Below are 24,132 nucleotides of genomic sequence, written 5' to 3' on the forward strand. Positions count from 1 at the left end.
CCTGAGGGGAGAGGCGGAGAAGAAATGTTTTTTTCAGCACTTCACAACAGCAGCTAATCAAGGTCTAATATTTGGAATAGCAGTTAGAGCATAAAGTAATTGTATTTTTCATCAGGGACATGGAGAACAGTAGCACAATACTGTTTTCTGAATACAAACACAGTGTTTAATTAACTGAATTCTCCTTGAGCACGCCTATGAATGCACATGAAAGAGAGGAAATCCAGCTTGTTGCTGTAAATCTGTTTTAACGATATGAAACTGCAGTGATACTGAAGTGTCTTACATTCCACCACACACAGTGTAACTGTATGTGGTAAAGTGAAACATGTTTGAGTGAGAGAAAGGAGAGAAAGAGGAGAATAAGTAAAGAGACAGCAAACACAGGTGTGGCGTTTTATCTGTTGGGGAGGTGAGGGGTAATCACGGCAAATTTTAATCAGTTTAGATCAATTATTCATGGTCAGGGGCCTAGCGAGCTGATTTCTAAAATGCCCCTTCTCTCTCTCTCTCTCTGACAGCCCTGTATGAATTATTCAAACTGCATTTACACAAAGAACTCCATCTCTGATACCTGATCAGTCAGTTAGAAACATTATGCAACAGGGAATGTCAATTAGAAATGGGGAAATGGGTCTCCTGGTATGTGCACAATAAAAAAGGAAAACAAAGCCACTCAAGGAGAAGCAAGAGAATAACACACACGCCATGAAAAGTCTTGAAGAACCCTGAAAATTCATGGTCTTGGGAGATTATTATTCATCGAGAGAGGAGTTCTCAGCTTTAATAGGTTCAGCCAAAGTCAAGATGGTCCCTGCATTGTTTGTCCACTATTCATCCATCAGTTTACCTATTCGTCAGTGAACTTCACCTATAATGTGCATTGCATCAGACTGGGAACTCAACCCAACTCCATGGTCAAGCTTTAATTATTTCCCTTGTAACTCGCTCCTCCTACTCTCTCCAAAACACTTCTTCCCACTCATTCAGAATGATACTGCTGCCTCATTTTCATCCTTCTCAAATCACCCTTGTCCCCTTCCTCTTGCAGTTCATTCCCTGGCTGCCGCAGGCTGTTTGTAGTTAGATTAAAAACCAGGCGCTGGTCTAAAGCCCACACTCCTGTACCTCAAGGCCAGGGCTGTACGCACTGTCCATTGCCAGTCATTTAACTCTCCTTTCCCCATTCATTTTTCCACATGGTCACCACTCTTCTCCCTGCTGGGTCCCAGAAGGTGGAATGACCTTCCCTCTCTGGTCTGAAAAGCAGAGCCACACCCCATCGTCCATCATTTACTGAAAACTCGTGTTTTCAAGCATCTCCATATCCCCACTGAATCCTTTTTTTTCACTGCCAATAACTGCTTTTATCTCACTTCTTAGCTGTTATTTCGTTTTCTTTTCCCCTTCTAACAGATTCCCACTGTATCTTGACTCTTCAAGTTAGACAGTATTGTCAGGGCATGTTGGTCCTGATTCTTGCTTTCTTTGTAATTATGGCAGCAAAGGAATTTTGCTCTGGATAAAATTGCCACCCAAATGCTTCAGTTGTAAGTGAAAAGAAATCTAGACTATAGCAATGCCAGCAGCTATCTACTGGTGTGGACAGGTCCTCACTATGACAATGCTAACATGCTGATGTCAAGCACATACAATGTATACTATGTCAGTCCTCTCTCATTCCAAGGGTGTCAAATGCTGCCAATTTATCATGCCCCTTTAGTGTGTAATATTGATGCCAAAGCAGCCTTTAGCACGCTTATGAGAATCACTGGCCCATAAACTAACTACAACATAAACCCATTTGTGGCATTTTTGACACTGAGAGCAACTGATATAGTATAAGTAGCGAGAAAGTCAACATATCGTGGACAGATGGGTCAAACAAAACCGGACTTCAGCAAGGGGACCACAGTTCATTCTAATTCCATCTAATGTTAGGAAATTGCACACTGATGTAACTTGCATAACATAACCCATGTTAAGTACTTATTTTAATCCAAAATATGATCTTACTCAGCCAAGTAGTTTTGTTGCCTTAACCTAACCGTGACTGTACCACAGCATTAACAGTGTGTTACAGTGTGTTTCAGCTCTATGGGCCAGTAGATCTGGGTATTTTACATTGATTTTATACCCAGAATAAGAGCTTTCTCTGCGTCATGCACCGATGAGCAGCTCTCATAGGAATGCACGGGGCCCTGCCCTCATGGCTGTATCCAGACTTCATGTAATTCGTACATCCATGATTGCTATTGCACAGACTCCAGCTCTCAATTACATCACCATCGCAAGATGGCAACGCCCGTATCTTGGATATTTTAACTTCACGTAAGCATAGCGGGCGTAAGTGGGGGCGTGTCATCCATCTTTAACAGTCTATGATCTCTCCATACCAGCAGATGGCAGTTGTCTGTTGTAGTCAAGCGGGAAACCAGAAGACGTCATGATGCCAGTTAGCTAAAGAATAAAGCATAATTACTGTGAGCCAGTGAAAAACAATACAACCCATCCGAAAATGTTTCTGTTAGGAGCTCAATGTTAAAAGAAAAACAATCTAACTACTACAGTCCCCTCTCTGAATCTTTTCACACACCGTAAGCATACCTGTAGCTGCTTCCAGCTCCACACAGGATGCTGATTGGTCCAAACAACTAGTGATGCAGACACAAACACATGACATCCTCTGTACAAGGTAACAAAAGTGGTGGACCAAACAGCCTTGCTGCTGGCATGGCTAAAAAAAGCACAACAAAATCTAAAGTTAACACTACAGTCATCATACATGCTGCTTCAGTACATGACTTTTGAGGACATTATGGCCCAAAAGTCAGTCTGAGAAATTACTAGTACAAGGACAGAGGGTGTAGAGGGATGAGTGTACAGGGGGGAAGGGATGGTCAGACGGAGAAAGGTAGATGAATAGACAGCAGAGAAAGTGTAATTCTTGCTTGGCACAATTTATCATGCCATACCTGACAGCCACCAACCATAAGTCACCAAATAATCACTCTCAATAATTCAGAGGGATCTCTAGTGTCCTCCCTTCCCCTCTGCCTGCCCTTGTAACACATTCCCATAACACGAGGTCAAACCACATGCCCATTGACACTCTTCATAAATGCAGTTTGACCAGACCAGGTTTGACTTGACCGACTGTATCACTGTAGTGCATGACAACAGGTTAGCAGGAGGGGTGTAGGGTAAAAGCCGGACACGTTGATCATTCCTTGCAGTGTTTCTTAGCAATCCTGCATCTCACTGGCTGGACTAAGAGGCTATCACAATTGACATCTCCATGGGAACGTCCCGCTGCATCACTAATACACAATTCACTGCTGTTTCCTTGCATTCCAATAATATCCTCCTTTACTGTGGAGACACTCAAAATCTACGAATGCTGTTTCTGTGCCTCTGAATCTTACATTTCCACCTGGGCAGTTTAATAGAGATAGGACAATCGATCGATGCCAATACTGTCAGCGGATATGACTGTGCAGGATGAAAAGATATCACAGGAAGTGACAATAGCAATACAAATTCTTAATTGCATGACACTGGCCAAAAATTATATGCATGAAAGAAGATTATTAAGATTATTAAGTGCAGAAACTGAGGGACTTGATCATGACTGAAAGAAATTATGAGGCTGATAAATGTATCATCTTTCCAACAGCATGTGTCTTAGTTGGGACAGCTGGTCAGTCCATTCATCCTCGTCATGCTGCTGTCAAAGCCCCGCTGCAGACGAGTGATGACCACCCTTGTCAGACCAAGCGCTGTCTGTCTCCCCCTGAATGATAGAAATGTAGAGTGTGTCTGTAGTGAAGGACGGATCAATTTCTTTCACTCTGTCCTCTACGTCTCCGTGCTTTCTCTTGTCATACCTTGAAAATCACTGTAATCTCTTCTCCCTTGGAATAGAAGATTTGAATGTTTTTTTCCCATCACTATCTGAGTCTTAATCCACACCTTTCATACATCGGTAGGGTTTTCGCTCTGACATCTGTCCCTGCTGTGTGTCACTTCTCGACCTTTTCTCCGCGTGTGTGTCCATCATCTCTTTTGTCTGTGACTGCTGGCTTGGGTGATCATGTGTGCGGCGTGTGTTTATTTCGCAGCGTGGCACAGGAGGGGATCGCCACCGACTTGGGGATGCTCTGAAAATGTCATTGTTTGGTTGTGCTCGGCTTTCTGACGCAGTTTATACAGCAGCGATGATTTTTCCTCCCCAGCGTGGCCTTCTGCTTTGTCTGTCTGGAATCAGGAACGGTAAATAAGTGGTAATGGGAGTGAATGGGAGGGGAAGTCAGCCAACGTCTTTCTGTCATCACTTTGGAAGGTTGCGACCCTAAAGCACCGTGGCACAGAGCTGCTAAATTATTCAGGCTGTGTCTCAAGCCCCGATCTCAGGAGAAGACGGGCCTGTGATTGCTTGGAGCGGACTGACTGACATTTGCACATGAAAATCGCCTCTGTTTCCCCCAAACACCCATTCTGCTCAAAGGAAACATTAGAGGGACCCTGGTTCTGTGTGATGGGGCTCTGGGTTGTGGTGGGTAACTCTGGGTTGAGATGGCTGGCAGAGGACGCTTTGCTTTTTAGATATTTGGCTGAACAATCAGACTCAACTCCTGAAGAAACAAACTCGAAGTAAAGTTCTGCTGTGTAGTGAAACTGCAGTTTAGGGTAAATGAAAATCCTAAAAGTGTCAATATAATGAGCCTAAATGCAGCTTAAAAACTGGAGTGGCAGAACAGGACCTAGGGGACTAGCTGACTCATAAATCATCTTTCTGAGTGGGGTCAAGGGCCATTTGACTGAGACATGAGCAGAAATGTGATTTTAATTATGGGAACATTTTTTCACCAATAATGCAATAATACATTGTGCATATCCCAGCACACTTATTGATTATATGCCAGCATTTTGTGTACATAGAAATTACAGATAGGTATGATTCATGTAAAAAAAGATCCAAAAGGCTATTGAATGCTTTCTCAGTGTGTTGTTTAACATAGCTATATGATGCATCACACTGTACAAGGTTTATTCATGCCACAAGGCCTGCAAAGAGCATAACTATTCTGTAATTGCAAATTGAGGTTAGTTTCATTCTAATTTATTATAATAAATCTTCAGTGGATTGTTAGAAAAACACTCTATACAAACCCAGTTGTTAACTGTTATTTGGCCAATTAAAGCTGGAGAGCTTTTGATTAATCAGACTCCTTTCAGAGTGCAGTTAAAGTGAGCAAGCAGCAGAGAGAGTATGTGTGGAGGGAGGAAAGTGAGAACATCCCTCTGTATGCTGGACCATGTCTCTGAGCTGAAGGCGAGCGGAGCTGGGGTGAGGGGGTGGGGGGAGGTGGGGAGGTGCAAGGGATAACTGGCCCTGCTGGGAGGGAGGGAGGGAAGGAGGAGGAGAACACAGCAAAAGAGAGGGAAGGTGGGAGAGGGGGAGAAGGAGAGGGTGGAGCATCGGACAGATGACAAATTGTGATTAATAAATGTGGTTCAGGACAGCAGTGTGGAGGGTTGTTATTAATAGAGAGAATTAGAGTGGCTGTGCAACTCAATCTGCACACTGTCACTCTGCATCAGGCCCCATAATTAGAGCCTAATGAAACAGCACAGAACCAGGATGTAGACACATCCATGCCTGTGCATTCTGCTTGCAAAGCTACATATACTGTACAGTAAACACACATTCAGGTAAGTCAGGGGGAAAATAATGCATTTCATGTTAGAGTGGAAGAACAACGCGATGCATGGACTAGCAGGCCTGAATAACTTCTTATTCATCTTTGAATTATATTGCCAGAAGTGTGACATAATTTCTATAATGCAGGGCCTCCATTTCTTTTCCTTTTCGCTCCTTGACATGTCCCACAGCAGCCTTATTTTGAAGGGTTAAACCAAACTCTTCATCTACAGTAAATGCAGCAGTGTGGATGTTTTATCCTCAACTGTACTGTTCTCGAAAATTCCCTGGTCTTACACTGGCCCCAGATCACCTCTTTATACTCCTAATGACCTCTAAATTGATTTACAAGAGAGTAATCTCTCACAGTAAAGAATGGGAGCTTGATAGCTGGATTCCTGTCAGTTTTAACTGTGGAAGACGTGAGCTGTGGTCCCCTGGGAGTGACGGCCCTGCGGCAGCTATGCGCCTCTTGGGGACGATATGTCATCATCCCTCAGAGCTGATGCTCAGTATGTGTTGGTCACACTCTCTGCGCTGGTTTGGACTGTGTGACAGTAGCACTATCTCAAAACAAAACACAATATGTCACATAGAAGTTTATGTGATATGTGACATACTGTATATCAATGCGATTGTTCCACCAATTACTGCTTGCAAGAAACATTTGGTTTGCTTTGTGGCATGCGTTTCATAAATTTAAAATAGACTTATTTCAGTGTTGCTGTGAATGACTGAAATGAAGAATTAGCGTGTCTTTAAGAAATGATGCAGACAAACCAGCCATAGCAGAAGAGAAATATATAATGAGTAATGTGGCCATAAATAAGTTCCTGCTCCTCTCTTATTTGTATACAAAGAACAGAAGAGAGAAGAGCTAGAGCTCAAATTATGCAGGCGTGTGCACAAAAGACAGAGATTTATTCTTGGTGTATTATAATATATGAAATTAATTATTGAACAAACTAATTATTCAAACAGCCCAGTACTGATTCTCCTATGGTCGTTTTTTTCTGTTGGGGACAGTTGAGACTGAAGTCAGAGCAAGTGACACGATAAAGCAATTGCACTGAATTAAAAAAGAAAAAAAAGAAAAAGAAGAGACATTTCATCAACATAATGCATAATGTTGAAATTTCAGGTGAGTGTGAATACTAAGGGGAGCAAATCAAGAAGAGAATAGGGAGAGCGGGAGACAGACAGCTGAAAGACATGCGCATATTTCAATATTAATCACCTCAGTAATATTTTAACAGCCTTTAAAAATCCAATCCTGAGCATATTGCCTCTGACTGTTGGCAATGATTATCTGCCCCATGCTGCTTAGGACCTCTGAGCAGTGTTCTAGCAGGCCAGACTGACTGACCCTGCAAACTGGGACTGACACAGCATTTAACTCCCCCTTGCTGTTGCTCAGCTATACCAACATCCCCCGATGGAAACATCACACGCTCTCCAAAATACTCTACCTCGATTTCCCACTAAATCCAACCCATCCTTGGAAACCCACCTGAAAACCTGGTGATTATCCGCCTCTCCATGTCCAGTGGGATCAAGTCAGCTGATCCCTACATGGCCAGACAGTGGTCATCATATCTGAGGAGAGAGAGGTCGAGGAGGTGGTGGTTGATAAAAAGGCTGTCATCAATACTGTATGTAGACCTTATTCCCCTAACTCCCAATGCTTCGGTCATTAAACTTTAAACTCGCAGATTTGCGATTGTGCCTGTCAGACAGGTGACACAAGACTCCAAGGAAATGATGATATGAGCTAAAAAATCTGCCCAAGATGTTTCTGAAATCAGAACTTTTACTCACATGGCATCACATTATTTCCCTACTGCCAATGCAACAGCAAAGAAATTGATACAGGAATACAAAACATGGCCTAATGGTGCAAAAACTCTTTGTATACCTGCACATGTCTGTGTGTGCATGCTTGTGTGTGCACCAGAGTGCAGGCATTGTGTGTGTGAGTTTTTAGGTAAAGAAAAAAGAGCAGCTCAATGTGTGGGGCAGGGTGTCTCACTAATGAGGCTTTATAGCTGTGGGATGCGAGTCACACACACAGACAATGGTCTGGGGAACATTTAGTGTCTCCTCTCCATTCCTCACACATCATGCTGAGGCATCTTTTACTCAGTCACCGTCCTCTGTCCTCCCTTCAGCGGCGCGCGGAAGATTAAAACATCTGCCTTCGTTTTGCAACACTTTGTCAAACATTTTTCTTCCTAAGAGTTTGCCTCTAACAACAGGTGAATGTCAGGCTAACGAGACACAGATGGGAGGCGTCAGTGCAGTGTGCTCCGCGTTTGTGGTAGTTTACAGTGAAGTGCATATTTGATTTTGGCTCAGAAATAATTATTATGAAAATAAAAATGAGGGGGGAAATCAGCAGTGGATGGTAGCTCTCTATAGGTTGCCAATAAACGTCAATATCCATACAGTTGGCTGTGGACTACAGTTTTGTAATAGAGACTAAAGATGCTGGTGTGATGTAAAGAGAGAGAGAGAGAGAGAGAGAGAGAGAGAGAGAGAGAGAGAGAGAGAGAGAGGTCGATCTAACAGGTGTCGACTAGGACTGCCCATGGACCAAACACTGCGATGAGCGATACAGTCACAGCCACTCTGGATGGGAGCGTCAGGTTGCCGTGCGCCCCACATTTAGAAAATTGCGTCAAAAAGTGTTCCAGCGGGTATTTTCTGGGCTTCATTTCTCTGAAGTTAGTGGCAATTAAAATCCATTTTCTACCTGGAAAGAAAAGAGGGGATTAAGCGCTGATTAAGAAACTCTTCATTACTTTCCTGGCATCTCCTGCGCGCCCGTCGGTTCACCGGCTCTCCATTCGGCACTCCAGCGTCCAAAATCCTTCAGTCATTTTTGGTGAGACGCGGAATCTGTACAGATGCACAGATAATTTTATCTTCCAAACATCATTTTTTTGCATCGCAAAGAGCAGATGGTGAGTATTTCTTTGTCTTTTTTCTGCTTCTTTTAACAGTTTTAAATTCAACCAGAGATTTATTCATGGCGCATTGTAGATAATCACACAGTGCATGTAATTTGTATGTGTAAAAATATACAGTAAATGAATATGATAACGTTTTCTAGAAATAAGAAAAGTAGAATCATATTTTTAATAATTTTCTTATGCCTGGAAAACATTACAATCTCAATTTAAAAGAAAGACATTTATCTTTACTTATGTATTTTGTTTTTTACATTATTTGAATTAAAGTAATAATACTACAATGAAATGATGTATATAACTATGGAAAATAAGGATAAATCAATTATTAAATGTATTTTTGTTATTTTTTGCAGACATAGCCAGAGGAGGAATCTATCGAAAGTGTTACTGATTCCCTGAAAACGTTTCCCTTTTAATGTGGACAGTGGAAAAAAGATAGAAGTGAAGAAGTCATAAGATGATTGTGTCAGGAAAAGATCTCTGGTGAACTTTTGTCACTTACAGTCATGGCATTAAGTGAGACATCCACATGAAGTGAGATCCTGTGCTTTGTAAGGAGGGGCTTGAAAGAAGATTTCTTTCTTTGAGAGAAAAACAAAACCAACTGTAAATCATATGTCATCCAGCAAAACAAACAATACCTTCATGCCCCTCTTCAATGAGCTGATTTTGGCACCAGTCCTCCTTCCAGAATACTTCTAATAAGCTCTTCTTCCACAACACCCCTCTCAGTGCCAGTCATGGTTTCTGTCTTATGCTGAAAAATAAACTGGAGGACAACAGAAGAAGTTAAAAAAAGGTGAACCAGACTTTATCATTTAAATTATGTTTTTTGCTGTGTGTCACCACAAATCTGAGAAGTCAAGATTTTTATTTCCTTAAAAAAGGCATTAACTTTCCATCTTTTTAACTTTTGAAATACCTGGTTCCTTGGACATCTTTATCATTTCTGAAGGATCCTCTTAGCCGCTTGTTTCCCTCCTGGCTGTCTTCCATTTTGTGTCCTCTTTCATACTTTGCCCATAGCTGATTTCTTCCCACTCCTCTTCACATCCTTCTACACCTTTTCATATCATACTGGTTTTCTGAGAGGCTTCATCCTGGCCGGCACTATTCCAGCCAAGGGGGAAGAGGACTTCCTGACGCTGGCCGCTTCACGGCTCAGCCGCAGGAAACGCGTCATTGGAGCTGCTGTAGGTGTGGCCATGGTTCTAATACTGTTGGTGGCCATTCCCCTGCTGGTCCACACCACTAAAGGGGGGAACGCCGGAAATGCAGGGAGCCATTATGAAATGCTTGGAAGTTGCAGGATGGTATGTGACCCCTACGCTACGTCTCAGCCCGGCCAGGAGCTGACAGCTGTGTCTCCCCCGCCCCAGGATTACTCTGGGAAGAAGCTGAAGTCTGGTCTTCGTGGGCCTCCGGGGATCCCTGGCCCTCAAGGAGCACGAGGACCCCCTGGAGAGCCCGGTAAACCAGGGCCACAGGGGCCCCCAGGTCCGGGTCCTGGTGGTTATTCTCCTTCGCTCTACACCCCCAAAATTGCCTTTTATGCAGGGCTACGCAAGCAGCACGAGGGGAGCGAAATACTGAAGTTCGATGATGTGGTGACCAATGTAGGTAACTACTATGAGCCCAGCACCGGCAAGTTCACCTGTCCTCTGCCTGGCATCTACTTCTTCACCTACCATGTTCTAATGAGAGGTGGTGATGGGACCAGCATGTGGGCGGACCTGAAGAAGAACGGACTGGTTAGTAACTATGTGTTTGTGAGTATTAGGGTTGCAATGGTATGAGATTTTCACAGTACGATAATTGTCTCAGAAAATATAACGGTTTCAAGGTATTAGGGTATCAGGATATTACAGAATAATTATAATCAGTCAGAATGATAATTACAAGAATCTAAACAGAAGGGTTAGTTTTGGTTGAACAAATGTTTATACATTATAATTAAGACTTGGAACCATTTTTTAAAATTTAAGTATGTTTAAAAAGTCTCCCTTTTGAAAAAAAAAAAAGTTAAAATAAAGGTGAGATTCTCCATACAGTTTTTCCCAACATCTTAGATAAGCAAATGCACATGGTATAGGCTAATAATCTTCAACTTACATATTATGGTATACCTTAAAACCAATATATCGCTGCAACCCTAGTGAGTGTGCATGGAGGCATGTGTACACTAGAGTGTCATGGTTTTTTTGTATGTATGCACACACACGACCATGCGACAAATTTTTTTTGCCCACTGTTGACCATCCTGCATTACCATCGACTCGCATTCACCTCGGCAACATTGAGCTCTTCAGATTCAGAGCACACTCCACTTAGCAGGTGGCAACATGACAGCCAAAGAATGAAATAGCAATCCTTCCCCTCATTAAGAGGAATTCATGCTACACAGTCTAAAATAACAGTTACAGATATTTGCATTCTCACATGTGCTGTGGCTAAATGACAAGTGGCAGAATGCAGCCGCCAAAAGGAACAGTCTAATTAGTAAGTATCACACACAGAGCTTGATTATCGCCTAAACAGAAGTGCAAAAGAGCACAGGAGAAATGTCTGTCAGTACGTGGACCAGTCAGTTTACACCTCAGCTAAATAAATAATGAATGTAAAATTGACAGTCCACTCATCCACTCCCTCATTCCCCAGACACTAATTAAAGACAGAGGGGCTGATGGGGGGAAGAGGAGAGGAGAGGTGGGATAAATCACAGGGATTTCATCAGAGGACTCCAAATTCAGGAAACATTCTTCAAGTTGCTTTTTACATTCATTCATTCATCAAGGACTTCAAATGCAAATGCTCTCTGCTCAGACCTTACTCTAGACATGCGGTGCACCAAGGACTGTTTAAACAAGTGCACATGGGCTAATGCAGGCTCATGCATAGTGTATGGTTTAATTCCACACTTGTAAATAAGGTTGATTTTGAATAGTTTTAGATTTGATTCAGTGAGATGTAAAACTACAATATTCCTCATTAAATCATTTGATTGTACATGCCACAAAGGTGAATATATGTTAGAGGCCACCTGCCCTAATGTCCTATATTGTCATTCAAGTCATCCTAGCCTGCTCCATAATTTATACGTCTTAGATTGGATCCCATGAACACCCGCTATACTTTCCTCTCCTAACCCCTCCCCAGCTTGTTCATTGATTCTCCATTAATTATCTTTTCACTCAACTCAGTCATTTAACCATACCCAGGTCCATCTGACACCCATCAGGTGGCCTCCTGTTAAATAGAGCACTCACCTAACAGGGATCTACCCAAACAGAGCTGCCGGTAGATGGGATTGGAGTGTGTATGAAGTGCTGCAGAATGCCTGATCATGTTTGGAGTTATTGGAGCCCCGAGGCATGTGGGTACTCTAACTGTCAGTCAGTGGCTGTGGTTTACTAAATGGGCACTGTGTCTGACAGACTGCATTCCTGACTGTAGAATCAAACGGCCTGTTTTACCATTGCCGTAGGTGCTGAGGCTTTATTGGATATTTTGTCTGCCCACTGGGTTTGTTTAAATCCCCCCTATCCACAAATTTGTCACTTTTCCTTTCCGCTTGTGTTGTAACTTTTACACCTCAACAGATGAGGTCATTTGTAACTTTGGGTTTGTTAGGCAGCCAGTCCAACAAATTCACGACTCAGAGAGAGTCAGCGAGAGTGAATGAAACACAAGAGACCCGACATGACGTAGAAATGCCGAGATGTCCACTCTGAGACAGTGAAAGGGTGAAAGCAAAACAAGACAAGTGAGTTGATGTGAAGATCAGGGGTGGAGCAGAGGAAGATAGATGACTTAATGGAGGTGTGGAGACAGTGGGCTGGTAGACGAGGCATCAGGGAGGCTGGTGGTGAAGGCCAGGATGAGATCAGGCACGATGACCAATGGACACCCACTCGACACGTCTCGACTTGATAAGTGAGCAAGGGCGGCCAGAGAAAGAGAAAGAGTTGGTTTATAAGTTGTGTTTTGCACCATTTGCAGATAGGGAGTGTTTAAAAACTGAATTAATTAATTCTGGATAGATTTCCCCTTGAAATGTATAAATGTGTCTTTGCTAATGATGTTTAAAAGGCACAGTGTTTTGGCTGTTGAACTCATGTCATGTGACATAAGTGCGGTATAATGCCAGGATCTCGGGAGGATGTGCTGACTGTTGTAGGGCTTCCACAGGATTCCTATAGATCCAATACCTATTACTTTCACTAAATCCCTGCTCTGTAAAGCCCACCTGCTCACACCTCAATCTAACGTTCACAAATCATTGCAGCATGGCAGGGTTTCAGAGTCAGGGGATTTGCGATTGAAGCGGGTCACACTTCAGCAGCTTCCATCCTTGTAATGTGACGGTAATTGACTTACAGTACAATTCCAATGTATGATGTGGATGTTTGCTCAACCAGGGAAATAGGTTTGGTTTAAACATTTAGAGGAAACATATGGTCTAGAGGTCCACCACGAGAACATTTTTAGCATTACAATCTTAATTTCCTGCATTCTGGTGAATTTTTAAGGACCAATATGTGCATTTTCTGCATCCATTTATTGTGTAGATGTCTTTAATTTTGTCAAAATAAAAAGCAAGCAAACAGAGGCAGCATAGTTGGGGATAAAGTGGGACTGATAAATTAGGGTCATAATGGGAGGGGGGCCCTCAAAGCTCTCTGAGGCCCTTCTCACACCTTAGAATTGCAAAATGGTCAACACATTTTTGTCCCAACTCATCAAATATTGCCCCGTTCGGTGGTGTATCATACCTCTGCAAAAGGTGCCTTTGTGTGTCAGTGTCTGACGCCAAAATCACTGACCAAGTGCGATATTTGATGAGTTTGAAATAAGAATAGGCTGAAATGGTTTAGTCTGCCCCTGCACTAATATTTATCTCTAAATGCAGAAAAAGCAGAGTGAGTGACTGATTATTCTGCTGGAGCACCAACACACACGATCATGTGTATCGTCACCCCAACAAAGGGAAATCGGGATTTCAAGAAGGAAAAAAAGAAAGAAATTAAAGGGAAAAGAAAGAAAAGTGACTTTGTAAAAAAAGAAATTAAAAAAGTGTATAAGAGAGACATGCATCAAGAGAGGAAGGCCAGTAAGCAGATACTGTTACATGCATAGGGCCCAGAATTTGGTGCTATGCCCCTGGGGCAAAGGTTTTAAATATTGAGAGGAACACATCCACTGTTTCCCACCCAAAATCTACAAGTATGTGCTTAACACTCTTACACCCTATTCACCCCCTGATAAATGCACAGTTAGGACACAGAAGGCACACAATGCCAAATTTGATAATCCACTTTGGGAGGATTATTGTTATGATACTTGATTGAATATTGATTATGCCTTGCTCAAAATTTATAGTTATGAATTCACTTCTCATTTGTGCCACTGCAATTATAAACACATTTAATCACCACATTCCTAAATTGCTGTCAAGAATCTATTAGTTGTTTGTTGCTTAATATTCCATCTTGGTAGTTAATGTTATTAAGACAGTCTATGCTAATGCTGTCATGCCTTATGTTGTGAAGGCTGGTAGCACGTCATGCGTACCTTCTCAACAGAACTTCTCCCTTTCCTCTCATTAACTGGTATGCAAGCTGTCCACCTGCTCCTTTATATTACCATAGTGCACTTCTGTATATACTGTCTTTATAACATTTTCTTAATACAATGTGCGATGTAGACAAATAGATACTGGCTCGGCTCCCATTTAATCTCTCCCTTGTTTTTTCACCTGTCATAGACTCTTTTAATAGCTCAGTTAAAGGTCAAGCTATTTCACACACAGTAGTGTTAAAATGTCATCACTCACTGTAATGACCAGTACCTGTATTAACTTCTCTAGTACAGAGACAAAGATATGCTACAGGTGAAATTATTGTCCTCGGAGCAAGGGCAAGAAAGTGAGTGGAATTTGCAGTATGAAGAAAAGTTTAATGTCGTCTTTTTTTCTACGTAAAAATTCTAAATAAAATATCAAAATCTAAAACAAGTCGATTCCTTTTACACTGTGAGGTTTAACCATTATAGTGCAGCAGACTACAGACTGTTAATACTGAATGGCAGGTAATACAATCTAAGGTACGGTCAATGCCACTGTCGCTTGTCGCCATGTAATCCGGGCTCCCTAAGGAGAGGGAAAACCTTTTCAATAAATATTCTATTTCCACAACATCGTCCAGCCCACCCGCCCCCAACCCTCCTGCCATGTGCCGGAGTCCCTTAGGTAAGTTTAACAGCTACTTTTCTATTGTCTCCGCTCTAAGAGGTCAGTATATCACAGTGAATGAATCCTGTCACTTTTATTACCAGTGGAGCACAGGCCCACAGATAAAAACAAGACTTCATATACCCCCACATCTCACCGGCCTCACAAAATAGCCTCGCTTGATCAGTCTGTTACTCTAGGCCCCCTCCCTCCCCTTTCCTCAACCCCCTTGGCCCTTGGTTTTTGTTTTTTTCTCACCCCTTTCCCTTCTTTTTGTCTATCCTTGTCTGTCTTCAGTACCGCGGCTCCACTTGTATAGAAAATGACACTGCAGCTGCTCCCACACCGCCACACTGCCACACCCCCTCCCTACTCCTTCCTCCTTGCCTGTGGCCCCCTCTGCTCCCAGGCGTGTTTACTGGAGGCCCTATAATGAAAAGGCTAGGCAGAGACAGAGACTGCCACAGGCAAACCCCGGGGGCCCCTGCCTCACGGCTCACAACCTTCCAGCTCCAGGATCAGCACAGTGTGCTGCCTGGTTCACACGGATCAGCCCATGTCCTCAAGCCGTATCCATCTCCTCTTGTCGGCTGCCTGTCCTAATCCCACCATGGCTCCCTCATGTCTCGCTGTCTGGCATCTGCATTTATGGATGGCTTGCATTATTCCTTCACAGGCAAGAACATCAGCCAGAGCCTATTCATATATCAGATATTGGCAAAATGATCTCTACACTGACTGATGAATATGATTCTGTTGTACAGTATTCAACCACACTTTCATGCATTAAGTCATGAGAGTGTGAGAAGGCCTGAGGGGGGAAAAGATCTCCCTACATCTCCCTCTGTTACACTGTTTGGTCAAAATAATGAGCACGATGACATATGCCTTGTGTCGATAGAAGTCTCAACAACAGCATCGCTGTCAGCTGCAGCCAAAGATGCAAATGTGTTATTGGCTGTCACTGCACATGTCAAGCAGAACAACAATATAACCTTTACAGATGACAATGGATTGGTGTCGTTATTTGAGAGATGGTCTTAGGGGGGCCGCAGAAAGAGTAGATTATGTTCAGTGTTTAATTACACTAATTGGGCAGCCTGGGTATCACAAGACTATCCAAAAGTATAAAAAAAAAAATATGGCGCTAATACAAATGAATGCTTGATGTTGCGGCACCTTAAAAGTATTGCAAGGGAAATTATTTTCTTATATGAATTTTGATTTTCTGCTGAAAAACATAAAATGGAACAAGGGCATAAAACACAAAAACAAACATAAAGGATGTCAGATTACATAAGACTATTTGTATCTCTCTATCTGCACCACATTTTCATGAAGGGATCAAATAATTCAAAAGTAGTTACCTTGTTAGTTTGTCAGCCTCTTAACCACATCACAATGTAATATATTGTTTTTGTTTTTATCTTGTGCTGCTGCCTATCTTTGCCCCTTGAAAAAGAGATTTTAAATCTCAATCCTGACCGAATAAACCTTAAAATTAATTAAATACAGAGACAAGGTTGTTTTTGACCATTTTGTTGCTCTAGGCCACATTACCATTGGTGCCTTGCAGTGCTCTGAACTTAATGATGTTTTAGTTGCAATCAATTTCATTTCTCCTCAGTCATATATTTTATGTACTAATTTAGAAGTATATAAACATGATTTCAGATAGGGACACAATGAGCATATCTACCGGCTTTATACAATATTCACATTACAAAACCTACTATTTAAGTGAATTGCACATGATTGTATTGATTGAGGTTTGTGGTTCGTGCTGCATGTCTATCACTTCTCCCCATTGCAGACAGGCTTTGTCATATCTAGACAGACTGAGAAAACAGGTAATAAAGTATCTGATTTTCACTTCATCATTGTTTTCCCGCTGAGACAATGTTTGTTTCAAATCTATTTTGGTTTAACTTTCCTATTTGATGTGGCTACAGTGCACATTTATCCTACATTAAAATGGGGAAAGCTGACTAGCTCTGCAGTGAGAAATATTTTTGTCAGATCCCCTTTATGCTGCCTTTGCCTAAAACACCCCCATGGACAACAGAATCTGAAATCTCAAGAAACAAGACTGTTGTTGTGTAATAATAGCTATAGTCAGTTTACTGTGTGGCTGTTGAGCTGTGATGCCTCAGGAGATCGCCTCCTCTGCACCCTTAATCAATCTGGTTTAGACTGGACAGTGACATAACCACTGGTCACCAACATGCTGTATGCAACATCCATGACCTGCATTCACTCTAAGATAGTGTCCAGGTAATTGAACCCAACTCCAGGGTTGATAGATTGTGAACAATGGGTTCAAAAAGGAGGGGGAGGGGAGGGGGGTAGGAGGAGAGTGGTGGGGGAGGGGGGCAAAATGGATAGGTGCACCCCTAGGATTAACAAATTTTTGCACTGGGTGGATAGGTGCACTAGGGGAAAAGAGCATTTTTTTTTCTTTGTTACAGTAATTCAAGCTCTGTTGCTCCGAGATTGACTGTTTTCAAATTGATGCATGCACGTTGGGGAGAAAGAGGCCCCAGTGATGGGGATGACATGATGGTAGTTGAGTTGCAGATCATATTCTGTGGCTGTCATGGAGATGTGCGTGGCTTGTCTGGCTGCTGACACAGATTGAGTGCTCCCATCGTTGACGGACACTGAGCCAGACACAAGGCCACTGATGGCTGACATATGTCTGATGATTGGAGCTGCTATACCAGAATTATTGATACATCCTGCTTAAGAGGTTTTTAGGAATGCAGCCTAGTGTATGATTATTCTCCTCTATATTTGTGAAAATGTTTGAGAGGTTTTTTATGTAATATTTGCACAAGAATCTTAAAGGGTTGTACAGCAAAAATGATTTTTGATCACACTAACAAAATTGTTCTTCATCAGATTATACGCAAGCGGAATATTTTCAAAGACCTTTATATTACTGTTCAATTGAAGCCAGATACATACATGCCATTAAAGAGATTCTTCAGATTTTCTGAAGTGGTGTTGTATGGGATACTTAATCTAAACAATCTACTGCTGTGGACAGGTCAGCAACAAAACTAATTTTAGCCATCTAAAAAAATAAATATCAGTTTCAGTGTATGTTATGCTCACAATATTTTCATGGCTTTACCTTAATGTCAGGCAGTGATTTCCAATGGTATGAATGCAATGAATTGTTATATCACTCTTTTCAAGACTCCATTGAGAAAAACAGCAATTTATTATTTTTAAGTAACTAAACAACAGAAGCTGCTGATCTACCGCTGCCACTAATAGTTATTTTGTTTGTGCTATTGTGTGATTTTGACATTTAAAGGGTTAGTTCAGATTCACCAAAGTCACACAATAACACAAACTAACTGACTAAAGCAGCTGTAGACCAGCAGCTCCTGTGTTCAGGGAGCCTAAATTACTGTTTTTGTCGATAGAGTTTGGTGGCCCTGACAGAAGCCATTAATTTTTCCTGTCAGGGTGGGCTGTCTGATGGAACGTTCAGTAGTGAAAATACTCTCAATATGGCGTACACTTAAACTAATACCGACTTTTTATTTTTTTTAGGTGGGAATTTTTTAGATTGCTAATATACATTTTGGGGCAAACCTCTGTCCACAGCAGAACAATACTTAGCTTTTGTGTTGGACTTTAGGCTACTTATCCAAACTGGGGGCGTGCCAACTGAAATACACTGTGTATAATATACTAAATATGGATAAGTACCCCATACAACCCCACTTCAAAAAAATCTGAACTATCCTCTTAATCTTCTGAAACCTGGAGCAGCATAACTTTTTCTGCTGCTTTATGACACCTTTCACAAGTTTTTAAACATTTGAACCCTGCACAAATTGGTGTGATTTCTTTCAAAAACATAATGAGCAACTTGGTAAGAAATATTCCACAAATTGCAAGAAATTAGTAGAATTCGAGGATTTTTTTCAAGCTAAGGAAAAAATGTCTAGGGAAAAATATCTATGGAAAAAAAGCTAGGTGGATATATATAGATAGATAGATAGATAGATAGATAGATAGATAGATAGATAGATAGACAGACAGATAGACAGATAGATAGATAGATAGATAGATAGATAGATAGATTTAATTTATTTTTTATTTTTTTCAAAGATTACTTTTTGTGGCTTTTATGCCTTTAACTGATAGGAAAGTTTAAGCACCTGCTCTATCCACTGAGTTACAGAATGTTACAGAATTACATAATTTTTAAGCACTTTTCAATTAGTCTTGCTTGCTTTTTTACTTTCTTTTTATTTATCTATTTTAAATTTTTTCAGGATTTTTTTTGTACATTTTACTGATTTCTTGCAAATTTCTGGGTCTATTCTTCTTTTGTTGCTCATTGCCTTCTTCCCATATTTTTGAAAGAAATCAAGCCAATTTGCTCAGGTTTCAAAAGGTTAAATAATGCAGTGATACTATATGTTGTCAGGGCGATGTGTTGCTTATGAGATCAAAATAATAATAATAATAATAATAAAATAGGCAAACCCCATTTCCTCTACATCCGTAACTCAATCGAGGCATGTGTATTTAAATGTCCACTATGAGTAAACCCAATTAAATGTGTTAACAAACAAGTAAAGATCCACTGCTGCTGGGTCAATAAGACCGAACTCGCACGCGGCATGCAAATGTGAAACTGTCTGGCTTCGGCATTGCCACTCAATATCATGCATATTGAGCCGGCCCAGGATCATAAGCAACAGGTCAATAGCTGGTACGGATAGTGATGGTGTTTCTCGGCTGATCTAGTTTCCCCAAAGACAACCTGTTGTCCCCAGTGAGTCCCCTTATCTCCACAACCCAATCAGATCTCAATCCTCGGTCCCTTTACCCTGAGCCTGAGTCACAGCCGGTCAATAACAGGCAGAGTGGCTGTGTTCTCAGTCCACCTGTGCGGTCACAGGTCACAGTCTGTTTATCCAGCAGAAATGCAAATGTGATGTCATACTCACGTTGTCTCATTTGAGGGCTATTGATAATTGATCACGACCCACCCTGGAAGAAACAGAAAGAGATAAAGGAATGAGTTCCCAGAGCTGTTGAGTAAGTGGCGGTGACATTTGCAAGTGTTTGCTCAGTTTTGTCCATGTGCTAATTGTCAATGCATGTGTCCTCTGTGGGTGACAGGTAAGAGCCAGCGCCATCGCTCAGGACGCTGATCAGAATTACGACTATGCCTCCAACAGTGTGATCCTGCATTTGGACGTGGGTGATGAGGTGTGTGTGCAGCTGGACGGAGGGAAGGTCCACGGAGGGAACACAAACAAGTACAGCACTTTCTCCGGCTTCCTCATCTACCCAGACTGAATCTTATCCTCAACCACGGAGGGGGGACCCCCCCCCCCCCCCCCCCCCCCACACACACACACACACACACATACACACAAACACACATTTACACAGACATATACGTATGCAAATTAATGCACATACACAGACATGCACACACACGATGCCTGCATGTACACACAAAAATACACACACACAAATGCAAGCAAACACATACAGACATCCTGAGATTACAACAGACTACAGAAGCGTGGATGGAGTGAAAATCAGAGATAAGTGGAATTAAGCCGAGCTGTGTGATTTTGAGCCAATCATCACGAGCACCTGCAACTATTGTCGCCTTTTGTGCAAATATGAAAATCAGAAGATGTACAGTATGGGTGCACATAACAATTGCACGTTGTGGCTCTGAAATATCTAAAATACTTTAATGTGTTCCATATTAACTGACATTGTGAGAATATAACAAACACTATCAGTCTAATTGTGTTTGCAACAATGGTGTTGAGGGTGCCATTAATCAAGGTGTTGAAGTAAACACACAGCTGCTGTACTCCCGTCTTCACCTTATACATTTCTGCTCTCCATTCCAGTGACCTCTGATCTAATGGCCTGCCTATATTTTGCAACCCCTCATTGTAAAAAAAAAATTCCCCCCAAAGTGAATTACACCAGTTGAAATTAAACCCCTATTGTGATTCCCCCTGCATCAGGGCCGTACTGATTAAAACAAGGCCATCTGAATAAACACAGATGTTTGACCTTTCTTTCCTGTTTCCATCATGACGCAGGACATCACATAGCGAGATCAAACAAAACAAGGCAACATGTTTTATGGATGGCACTTGTGTGTGATGAAGTTTTAATTGCCAAGTGCATTATTGACAATATTGTGTATGTGTGTGTATGTGTGTGTGTGTGTGTGTGTGGGTGTGGGTATGAGTGGATCTATAGATACTGTAATATAATGAGGCAGTGAAAAGTAACAGCTGCAGTGTTTTACTTACATTAAATGTTGTACAATACATGACAGGCACGTTACTGTAATTACACTGCCATACCTACTTAGTACTTTATTTTTAAGGGACCCTGTTAAAGTATCATCATATGTATAAACAGTAATCCTGAGATGGGCTATCTGGTATGTTGGCTGAGTAGACAGTTGCTATTAAAGTATCTATACCTACCTTGTGTGTGTTCTTGCATGTTGTTTTGGCGTGGTGGAGGTCTGGGCTCAATAAAGGCACATTCGTTCTGCAGTCATAAACACACGCAGACCCTTGTTCAGTTTTATTTGGAGTGACCACTTGGACTGACTGAATTGGATATATTACGTGGCTGTGTGGACTTACAGCTGAGATCGAAGCAACTGTGGTTGACCAACAGCCACTGCCTGCTATGACATGGATTTCCAATATGTCTTAAGACACTGTCTAAGACACAAACATTAATACCATTATATTGATCTCTGCTTATAATACACCCAGGATCTACAAAACCAGCCAGTGTATACATTTTAAATGTAACAATATAGTGATCAATTGTACAAACCAAATTGGTTCAGGGTTTAATAGGATTTTCCAAAATTTTAAACCAACATCATTTGTTTCAGAGAGCACCAATAACAAAAAAATACACCCAGTGAATTTGTCAAATCGTTCTTTAATAATATAAGACATTTCTTTCAATTTATTTATAAATCTACAGTGATTTCATGCAGTGGTGGTGGAAGTATTCAGATCCTGAACTAAGTAAAACTACAAATACCACATTGTACAATTTCACTGTTACTAGTTAAAGTCCTGCATTGAAAATGTTATTTTTGTACTATTCTAGTTAATAGATTTTATTTGCCTCAGTGCAATCTCCAGGGCAGTTAGTGGCCAACGTTGCTTATATGTTTTATTGGTGTTATTCATCTTTAATGCTGGCTTTCCTTTTTAGTTTTGAATTCCATAAAGTTGCCTGATATTATTTGCCTAAACACTGCGTTGCTTTAAATTCGAGTTCAACTTAATAACTTTCTTTTGAAAAGCACTTTATAAATAAAGTTTATTATTGTTATTGTTATTATTCAAATAAAACTATGTAAGTACAACCAGGAAAATGTATTTAAATCAATTTGATAAATCCAAGTAATAAAAATAATTATAGGAAAAGCAGAAAGTCGAAAGGTTTGAGAAGCTGGAACCATGATTTTTATTTGCATTTAAAATGACCTAAAGGATTATCAAAATAATTAATAATTAAGTTTCTGATCACTCAACTTAATGTTTCAGCTGCACTTTCATATGGCTTGTGTGCAGATATCTTGTATAAAGTATAAAGTAACTTAAGTTATCTAATAATTATAGTGGAGTAAAAAGTTCGATATTTCCCTCTGAAATGTTGAGGAGTAGAAGTAGAAGTAAAAAGTGATCAAGTAAAGTATAAGTACCTTGCTGTGTACTTTCACTCTAACCATGTTAACCAGCCTCTTTGAGTGAATTTATATTTCTGAATACAAACACTATATCAACAGAGCTGTGTGAAATAGAGTCACTTTCTACATTTGATTAAGCAAAGGAACTGCAATTAACAACTATTTCCATTACCGAGTCATTTAACAATTATTTTCTTAAGTAATTGATTGCTCGGTCTATAAAATGTTGGGAATAAGTAAAACATGCCCATCAAAATAACCCAGTGTGCAAAGTGACTTTATCAAATATCTTATTGTGACCAACAGCCCAAAACCCCAAAACACTCAGTGTAAAAACCATGTAAGACAAAGAAAGCAAATCAGATACTTACATTTGAGAAGCTGGAATCTGTGAATATTTGGCATTTTTGCATGACAATTAAATATTTGGATAATTGATAAATATGATAAAAACAGTTGCACATTCATTTTCTTCATATTGACTAAGTGACTTTGAATCAAGCCTGTTGTTCTGTATCTTTTATTTTATAATATAACCGGTATTGTCCAGTATTCCAGATTGTCCAGTCTTTTTTTCAAAGACAAAAGGTCATTGGAACTCAGGATTGTTTTGCTATTTAATTGGCTCACAGTTACCTTGAAGAGCAAGCTCTTTGTTTCAAGAAAACGTGATAAAATTGCAGTCTTCAAAAACTGCAGCTTATTAAACATGTCATGAAGGGAGTGACAAACACTGCATATATTGTAGCTGGTTGCCGTTTCACGACACATTATGGTGCAAAAACAATCATACCTACCACTGCTTACAAACCCCAACTACTATGTAAAACTAGTCAGTTGATAAGTATGTCCACACTATGCGTTGCTGTCTACAGTTAACCTCACCAATTTATTCAAGTAAGCAGAATTTTCAGTATCCCCGCTTTAACAGTTACTAAACCAGGGAGACAGAGATGTCATCTCCATGTTAAAGAGAATGAATCTTGACTACCTCTTAGATTACGAGCAAAAAAACTAAAGTGTCTAATTAGAGTGGAGCGCTGATGGCATTCTAGACTTAAAGGATTTAGTGAATCTGTTGCTCCTGAGCGGAGAAAGAGGAATATAGCTGCGCCATGCCTGGGCCCAGCCCCCGGCTCTCTCTCCTGGCAGATTCCAGTTGAAAGTTAATTGGACGGGGAGAGGTCTGAGACAGGCTGCGCTGAGGCCCATTAGTGATTCCCCTGTCGAATGCAGAGCCACGAGGATCACAGACTCACAAATAGGAGGATTAAAATAATCAATAGCCTTGACTTCCATCGACCACACACATACACACACACCGAGTAATTAGTGGACAACCTATTCAGCAGTGGACTATGACACCCTCCTGAACCTTACCCCACACACATAAGCTCCACACTCCAATAGCTGTGGTGCCTAATGAGGGGAAATAGTTGTGGCTGCCTGTGAGGAAAATGAAGAAAAGGTCAGGAAGCCACCAAACAGCCTT

General features: G+C 41.1%; 1 protein-coding gene across 1 annotated transcript; it reads left to right on the forward strand.

The window, feature by feature from the left end:
- The first annotated feature begins 9,863 nt into the window (after positions 1–9,863).
- Positions 9,864–20,236, forward strand: c1ql4a (complement component 1, q subcomponent-like 4). The gene is made up of 2 exons (XM_042492282.1): positions 9,864–10,427; positions 20,057–20,236. Exons 1-2 carry the CDS (start codon positions 9,882–9,884, stop codon positions 20,234–20,236), a joined length of 726 nt encoding a protein of 241 aa, XP_042348216.1. The 5' UTR covers positions 9,864–9,881.
- Positions 20,237–24,132: the final 3,896 nt, after the last annotated feature.

Source organism: Plectropomus leopardus, chromosome 8, assembly GCF_008729295.1.
Source record: "Plectropomus leopardus isolate mb chromosome 8, YSFRI_Pleo_2.0, whole genome shotgun sequence".
In the NCBI taxonomy this organism is placed as follows: domain Eukaryota; kingdom Metazoa; phylum Chordata; class Actinopteri; order Perciformes; family Serranidae; genus Plectropomus; species Plectropomus leopardus.